This window comes from Lygodium microphyllum, chromosome 6 (genome assembly GCF_053477565.2).
Source record: "Lygodium microphyllum isolate KBCC chromosome 6, Lygodium_microphyllum_v1.1.10, whole genome shotgun sequence".
Taxonomy (NCBI): Eukaryota; Viridiplantae; Streptophyta; class Polypodiopsida; order Schizaeales; family Lygodiaceae; genus Lygodium; species Lygodium microphyllum.
In genome coordinates this window covers 84663157-84672555 of record NC_141140.1, presented here as the reverse complement: position 1 = coordinate 84672555, position 9399 = coordinate 84663157, and the positions used below count along the sequence as shown (strand labels likewise).

At 37.6% G+C, this 9399-nt stretch overlaps 1 protein-coding gene across 1 annotated transcript; it reads right to left on the bottom strand.

Moving 5' to 3' along the window:
- Nucleotides 1-548: 548 nt before the first annotated feature.
- LOC148034755 (uncharacterized) lies at nt 549-5889 on the bottom strand. The gene is made up of 5 exons (XM_087680561.1): nt 5655-5889; nt 5056-5291; nt 4168-4448; nt 2107-2372; nt 549-912 (listed from the first exon to the last, which is right to left on the bottom strand). Exons 1-5 carry the CDS (start codon nt 5882-5884, stop codon nt 762-764), a joined length of 1164 nt encoding a protein of 387 aa, XP_087536687.1. The 5' UTR covers nt 5885-5889; the 3' UTR covers nt 549-761.
- Nucleotides 5890-9399: the final 3510 nt, after the last annotated feature.

Below are 9399 nucleotides of genomic sequence, written 5' to 3'. Positions count from 1 at the left end.
TGAGTGCGTGTGTCCATGTGTGCACGCACCTACACATGCACATGCATGCACATGTCTAGGAGGGAGTGATATCACACCTCACATGCGCATCCATGCACATGCCTGTGGGAGGGAGTGATATTCACATACAGATCCATACATGCATATATGTATCTCCTAATGTGTGGCACATAGTTGTAATGCATGAATTGTGCCTATTAATAGCCTTTAATGACATGTCCCAAAAGCCATAAAATGGTACTAATTAATTGACTTAAATATGTTCAAATATTGTAATAATTGTTTGCATGTTTTCATTGGCAATCTCATTAACATGCTAAATATTATTACTTAAAGGTGTGAGGTTTCTAAAAATGTTAGACATTGAGAGTGTGATCACATTATTAAATATTATACTTTGAATATGGCAAATTTGGAATTAAATCGTGACATTTTGTTAAGATGCTATAAGGAGAAGTACAATTTACTTCAATAATGTTGAAATGAATTCTATTTATTAAATGAAAGAATTCTTCATCTTAATTGACAAAGTTAAGCTCTAAAAGGGAAAACGTAAGAGAAGGGAGTTCCACAATCAAGCAATTTATCAAGGAAAGCTTGGATTCTTTGGTGTTATAAAATCAAGTGCTCATTAGGCATGTTATAATGATTTTCTAGAGCATTAATGCATATATTAGAGTTGTGTGAGCAATAAGACTTTTTAGTAGTTAGTGAGTTTTCTATATGTTGTTGAAGGTACTTTGCAAGCAAGAATACCAAACTCAATATCGCTTTCTACAGTAAATCCAATAAATGGCACTAAAAGATGCCTTCCATACTTGAGCTTTCTTTGGCTTCCAATTTGCTTTTCTAGGAGGAAGGCCACCATAAGTGGAAACCATTTGCACATGGCTATAAGAACCAAACATAGGCCTGCAAATCAAAAATGCAAAAAAGCACTTGTTAGATCGATGTTAAATCTTTGTAAAAGGTCATGCATGTGTTTTGAAAACCTAATAGGGATAAATATAAACCAAACCTTTTTATGTAGCCCATTTCAATTCTTCTACAACTAGTTGGTCTAATATCCTCATAAATGTTATGTTGGTTAAACTTATATTCTTATATATTATTGGTTATAAATGGCATAACTCCAATAAAATAGCTAACAAATTGTGTTTCCACTCAATAGAACCTTTTGAAGCTAAGGTTCAAGTACATTTCTTACTCTGATTGGACTCCTAAGCAATCGTTAGTTGAACCAACCATGCCTTTTAGCTTATAATCTGTGCCAAAATCTTATGTACCTACAGTGCCCTTCACTTTTAACCTTGAAATTTTTTGCAAGAGGGCTTTTTGACCTCAATATTTATGGATGAATTAGTTATAATAGGACCATGAAAGCCTACAAACCTAGGAAGGACCTTGCCGATTGTGAAGGGTGAATGTCTTCATTTGGGGCTAGGAAAATGATAATGTGAAATTTCCCACACACCCATGACCCTACATAACATTTAAGTCTAGAAAGATTGTAAGGTGAAATCCCCCACCCCCATGCCTCTCACCCCTTTCATTCACCCACCAAGACACACATACACATATAGGGATATATATTGGGCACTTTTGGTGTGTATATATATATTGGGGGGGACATTAGGCATCCACCCACCAAAACACACATACACATGTAGGGATATATATTGGGCACTTTTGGTGTATATATATTGGGGCAGACATTAGGCACCTTTGGTTATTCCTACTACATAGGAAGCCTCACAAAAAGTGCATTGGCATTTTTCCCATGTAGTTTGTTCTCATGATTTCTATAAATGATCATGAGGACTGCAAGGTTCGAACCCATGATCTTATAGATGTCATGCTTTCAACTTAACCATTTCTGCTACACGCACATACAAATCGTGCTTTCCATTCATATATACTAGGCGCTCCGCGCCTAGACTCGCCCCGATGCTTCGCGCTGGGGCGGGCGCGATTTTCGTGGCGAGGGCGGGCACCCGCCCCGCGTTTCTTTGTGGGGAGGTTGGGGGTTGCCACGTGGCACCCGCCCCCAACCTCCCCTTAACTAATAGTAAAGATATATATATATATATAACATTCCGCACTTACGGTGCTCGAGAGGTGGAGGTGACGGAGAGCAAGGCCCATGGCAGGTGGTTTGGGGAGACGGCCACTGGGCTGCAGGCGGGCTTGGCCAGGATCTCAAAGCCGTTAGGATCATCGAACTGCCAGCAAAAGCTGGAGTTGCCCCTCCTCATGTAGTACCACCCCACCCGCGTCCCGCCAGGCACGTCATACAGCACCGCAGACACGTCAGCTTGCTGCCACGTCTCGTTATCATACACGTATGTCACAATCCCCTCCCCGAAAAACCCCTGCGACAACCAAACATAATGTCTTATTAAATAAATAAATTACATTAAATTAAACCATACCCCAATAAGTTTTAGACAATTTCCCATTATAACTCCCACATTCACACACTAGAATGAGCTTCTCTGAGGAGGGCTTGCATGCGTAGGTAGGTGTGGTTGGGGGCTAGGGATTGCTAATGCCAACTTCAAAGGAGGGACCACATACTAGGTAGGTACAATTAGGTGCCGGCGACTTCCCCTAATTGCACCTACCTATGTATGCAATCCCTCTCTCACATAAGCTCCTCATGTTGAGCAATATATGTAAAAGCGAAAGAAAATAGCCCTTTTTCTCGAATGGAAAAATGGAAAAAACTTATTGTGTGCATGAACCCTTACCTATCTCACATCAACGAGAATTAATGCTACCCACCATCAAAGAGTTCTTTTTTCAATTTAAATGCGATGTCAGTAGTAGTAGAAATTGTTGGGTCGAAGCCCAATAGCCTAAAGAATGGCCTACAACATTCAAGCTCCATATATAATGTGCTACATAGCTGCAATGCAAACCTTTGACCTTCGAAAATGTAGAAAGCCCTCCCAACTAGGGTGTTGCTTGTCAACAATGCTAAACACTAATTCAAGCTATGGCTAAGGTTTCAAAGTACTTTTCTTTCATAATCCATATAAAAGTCACCATCTGAAATTCAAAATCACTTTGCACTCCCATTGTGGAACGCTCTGTCTTACACCCATGTGGTTGATTATTTCCATGTAGTAGTATCAATCATTGGTCAATGAGCCCTTCCAAGCCACCCCAACTATACCCATACTACCATGCTCATTGTTGTGGAGGACAATGAGAACTTGTGTTACTCCTATATGTAGTAGTGAGATAACCATCATGAGGTTTCCTAACCACCTGTAGCACCCTTAAAAAGTTTCATGATATTGCTAGAGCTCAAAAAAATTTAGCTTTATGGGTTGGGAGAGTGTAGGGGCGATGGGTGTTGGGGTTGGCACCTTGCAATGGCTAGATCTATGTTAGCTTCCATTATCAATCTTGCCAAAGTATGTGCGCAATTTTCAACTTGTCTTATTTTCATATTGGATATTGTAGATGCACTACATAGGGGGCATAGAGCTAGATGAACCCTAGGAGTCAAAAAATCGTGTGTTTGTTTTATGCAAGATGTTTTGAGGTTTGAGACAATGCTCACACAACAATGAAATCTTAGTGTATTCATACCAACTAAAAATCCAAAATATGGGTTAAAACTTTTTCGTGCCCTTACATAAGAACTTCTCGACATTTTCCCTTGTGGAAAAAGGGGCTCTTTTCCCCTTGTCTTTCCTTTAGTATTGTTGACCCCCTTGTCGCACGCAACTAGGTATGGGATGCCTCTTAAGCTCATCACAAGAAGTTTTTGACATTTTTCCATGTGGAAAAAGGGTCTCTTTTCCCTTGTTTTACCCTATAGTGTTCAACATCATGAGCTTTTACAAGGGAGGGACTGTATACCTAGCTAGGTATAGTTGGGGGCAGGTGGATCGACAATTACAGCTAGAGCCAGCAATCCCATACCCCCAATGACAAATAGCAAGATATGTGGTCCCTCCCTCATAGAAGCTCAAGATGTTGTCATAATCCACAATGCTCGAATTAAAGTGAAAATTTGTCTAAAACTTCTTATGTATGATACTATCATATTTCACAACGTGGGAATTATCATGGGAATTTGTCTAATATTTTTTGTGTTGTTACTTTTAAAAAAAATATTTAAGCTGTAGAAGAAGTATTTAATTAATAATCTACCTGCAGTGCCCTGTCTGGGACATATAGGGTAGGCGGCATGCTAGAGGGAGGCACTAAGTCTTGCTTCCAGAAATGGAACTCTGCATCAAATGGCACCTCCCTCTGGGCCTCTGTCTCCTCATTGCAAAAGCCTGTCTTGGGGGCCCTCCCCCCTTTGCTATTTACCCTTGCAATGTAAGACACCATTGCTGTTGCACCTTCTTGCTCATGCTTGCTTGCCTGTGCTAAATAATCTGGTAGATCTTGAGGGCTCTCAGGTTCCCCCTTAGCTATAATCTTTCCTGAAAATCACATAGTCATGAATGAAGTTATTGGCAAGTCCTTCAAAACCTTATTACTAGTAGAAACATATATACCTAGAAAAACAGTGTGGGGCCGTAAAATTCATAAGCAATTAGAAATTATGTTTGTGATCATTCTTTCAATCATGAACTTTTGATTCCTTTTTACTAATTTACCCAAAAAAATAGGCAATTAGCCAACTTGACATAACTTCTATATTTAATGCTCTATAGGCATGAATATTAAGACCAATCTAGCCACTTAGCTAAAGTTTTGGACACTTAAAATTTCATCTTTTAAAGCCAAATTTCACAACAAATTTATCACATAAGCCATCATTGCTTTCAAATCATAAATTGTCTAGTGCAAGGTCCTTAAATTAAAGTGTGTCCCCAAAAAAGTGTAAATACTATAATCTAAAACCTCAATTAATTATGAGGACTTTTGAGTTATTGTATTGAATCCTTTAATTGTTTTTGTGCCACCTCTATGGTAAACTTGATGTATCAATGAATATTGTAGCTATGTGCAATCTGTTGCATAGAGAACCACTTTCATTTGATAGATGTCTATAACAAACTATTTCAACTGTGTCAAGGCTTTTACCAGATACAGAACTTGAGTCACACCCTGACTCTGCATGGTCTCCCAGAGTGTTGAAGAGGTTCCAAGTCCCTACATCCTTTGGGGAAAGTGGATTCTTGACAAATGAGTAATTACCCACCAAATTAGATGGGTTTTGGCTATCTACCAACTTTGCATAGGCTGATTCAAGTAGCCAATCTCCATCCACACACCGATATACTTGCACACCATTAAGTGCCTTAGAGATTAGGGCGAGGCTGCATGCAAGGGGGATGTGACAATGTTAGCATTCAAAATCCTCTTTTAACTCAAAGTGAAAGCAGGAGACGATGTTTGCACTAAGTCCAAAATCTCATTCAAGAAACATATCCAATAGGGCAAATTTTCTCCACTTTTTAGTCATCAAGTGGATTCAAGAGACAGTGTTTGCATGTCCAAAACCTTCTTTCAAAAACATATCCAATGGAGCTCATTAGTCTGAATTGGATCAAATGTACTAATGTGAACCTTTGGCTACATTGTATTAATTCTCACGGATACAAATTGATGCAATGCATGGGTAGCTGGGAAGGAGTATTCTCAAGGGAAAGCCAGCAAAGAACTCTCTCGCTCTCTCTCACCTGTTTCCAACGGGAGGGATCAAGCTGTTCTTATCGTCTGCAAAGGCCAACAAAGGCAGGAGAACCGCAAGAAGAAGGAAAGGGATCTGGAGTTTGATCATTTTAGCCATGTCTGTATGTGACTGACTGACAGAAATTGATGAGAGAGGAAGTGAGAAGCTGATCTGCACGCGCTTACACATCCATAATATACGACCTGTTACATTCTTCAGGGAATTCTTTTCTATCATTTGATGATGATATGATGATGATGTGAGAGAGCGGTCTCGAGTTTCCAAATGCTTTTGAGCAAACCACCATAAGAGTGGCTACAACGTGCTCTCTCTCTCTCTCTCTCTCTCTCTCTCTCTCTCTCTCACTCACGTCTTCCCCACTCGCCCCCTTATAAGCATCATTGAACATCATCAACCATCCAAAGGTCAAAATAGTGACATAAAATCACACACAATGGCACACATCAAGGTCAACAATGCAAAAAGTATCAGTGACTTATGAGAGTAAACAAGTCAACCATAGAGTAGGATCTCCTCACCCTTAACCTTACTCCATTGTCACCAACCATCCCCACCATCTCTCTATGCCATGTTTGCACAAGGCAATCCACCAAAGTGCACATGACTTTATTCATCTTCCTTTCCCACTTACCAAGTCTCTTTATCACCAAGCTATTGTGCAAGTATCACAAAAAGGATTGGAAGATTAGGATTTGCAAGTAATAACTACAAAACTCCGAACCATCGTAAGCTATTAGACATCATTAGACTATGTGACGTTTTCCATAAATTCTTGTAAGTCAATTACTCGCATAAGCAAGAAGACATTGCATGTGAAGTAAGAGGACGTATACATCAAAGTACTTGCAAAGCATACATTAGACAACCCTATTAGCTTTGCAGGCAAATAAGATGCCGGCACACTTTTTCTTGAGGCCTAAGGTTTGATGTCAAGTGCTTAAGGCAAAGCATGTGTGCATTGCAATTTTGTGCACTTCCACCTCAAAGAAATTGAAGCAATCATTGTTTTTCAAGGTCAGGTCAAAGGCATTTTAGAGCTTCCATATGGGGAGTATGGTAAGAAAACATAAGATCCTCAATTTAGCTATGAAGCTTAATGCATGTCATCTTAAGAGAGATCTATGTTGATGAAAAAAAGGGAAAACACATTACTTTGTTTGAAGATCTAACCAACAATACAAGCTTTGTTTCTAACTTTTTAGGTTGACAAGTTGAAAACCTTAACAATAGCTTGAAGGGAGAATCTAAAAAATTAATTGGAATTACAAAGGACACCCATTACGATAAACCTTATACAACATTATAGTAAAAATAATCCAAATTTTTCATATGGTTCATGTTCATTGGGTTATCACAAAATGTAAATATTTCATTGTATGAATGAGTGCATTTATTGGAAGGAATGGAAATTCCTCCTCAAGGTAGAGACTAGGTATTGCTTTTCTTTGATAATATCATGGTGCATAGAAAGACTTGTGAGGGCATATCAAAGAAATGATTTTCTAATGGCCCTATGTAAAAGACATCGATGAACTTAAATATTTCTTAGGTTTATGTAGTTTATATGAAAAATTGATCATGAATTTGCCCAGGAAGCTTGTATGTTGACTAAAATTCTTTGAAAGACTTGTATGTTTATGGGAAGAGCACCAAATGATAGCTTTCAAACAACTCCAAGAAGGTATGATATATGAATCCATTTTGGCATTCCCCATTTGCTTGGGTTCCCACTACTTATTTAGTTGTTTGTAAGTAGTAGTATATGGTTGTGATTGATGAACAACACTTTTTAATTAATTAATCAAACTGACCTTTCAAAAAATGGTTTGGAAGTAAATATCATCAAATTGATCCTAATCCCAAAATCTTGAATGGGCATTACATGAAATCCAATGCATCATTTCGATGTAATTTAACTAGCCCTAAGATTTCAATGCTGACAAGCATCTTGCATGTAAAAATAATGTGTAAGCAAAAAAAAAAAAGTATGCCAAATATCATAAGATAGCATGCCAATTGATATATTGTGCCACAAAAAGTGTTTAGGAGCCATACTAATTATAGTACATGATCTAGTAATAAGACTCGTATTAAATAAATTTGAAACAAAAGCAAAGAAAACTTTGTTGTTGTTCAAAGAAGTTAAGAAAGCAACTTTCCATATTTTAATTGAAGACACTTAAAACATTGCTTGCAATTCATCATATCAACAGTGTAACACCAAATTGTTAAGCATTATATGTTTATCCTCTCATCTTTTGGAGAGATTTAAAAAATCCTAATGATGATCCTCTCTCTCTCTCTCTCTCTCTCTCTCTCTCTCTCTCTCTCTCTCTCTCTCTCTCTCTCTCTCTATATATATATATATATATATATATATATATATATATATATATACACATATACATATATACATATACATACATGTGTGTGTGTGTGTGTGTGTGTGTATGTGTGTGTGTGTGTGTGTGTGTGTGTGTGTGTGTGTGTGTGTGTGTGTGTGTGTGTGTGTGTGTGTGTGTGTGTGTGTGTGTGTGTGTGTGTATGTACATATATATATACTATATATGTATATATATGTATGTATGTATGTATGTATGTATGTATGTATATATATATATATATATATATATATATATATATATATATATATATACACATATATATATACTAGATACATAGATACATACATATATATATATACATATATACATATACACACACACACACACATATATATATATGGTGAACAACATTGATGTCTAGAGGTGTATTGAAAGGAGAAACATACCCCATTTAGTTTTCAATTATCAAACTATTGTCAAAATTCAACATTGAATGTTTTTGCATATTACGCAAGTATAAGGATACTCCTTTGGCATTTTCAATGTATAAAAATCTAAGTCCGAGAGAGAGAGAGAGAGAGAGAGAGAGAGAGAGAGAGAGAGTGTGTGTGTGTGTGTGTGTGTGTGTGTGTGTGTGCCTCAGAAGTATTTGTCCACATGCATGTGCACATAGGTATGCCAATACCTAATCTCTTAAAGCTATGAAATCCTTGGCCTAAATTCAAGTTTAGTAGTTACCCTCGATTGCTAATACTACCAAATCCATTGACCTTACAAACACTACTTCCAAATCTAGAATGAAACGCCAACAGTCACACCCCCCAACTACAACTAACACAATCAACTCGCCCCAAATCCTTGGCACCTCAACAAAATGAGATACGCACAATGATATTGAAAATATCAAACCAGCTCTTTGGTTTGCTTTCTAGAGTGCAAACCTCTAATAAAACCATAAAGAGGACTACTAGTATATACATCTTGAGAATGAAAATTTGGCTTCACAAGCTTCAAATATGTGAACCTCACTTATTTCCTATTTGCATCGAATTGGATTTTTAACATATCTAGCATATGCAAAAATGTGAATTTAAAATTGCAAACCCTCCCTCACTTGTTTCAAGAGCCAAGTAGACACTTATACATCCAACTATTCTTTGTTGTACAACTCTTGCATTTTTAAAGCCATCTGATACCCACACATGACCAACACCATACACCATCAAATATCCGAATACAATTCCCTTGAAAATGCTAAAAGCATAGAATTAACTTTATAACTACATTGCAATCAAAATGAGCACGTCCCAACAATAAAAACATCCTATTCTTAGCGACTCCTTGAAACTCTCAGTTATTAGCCCGATGCAAACTAAGCGAAAAAAG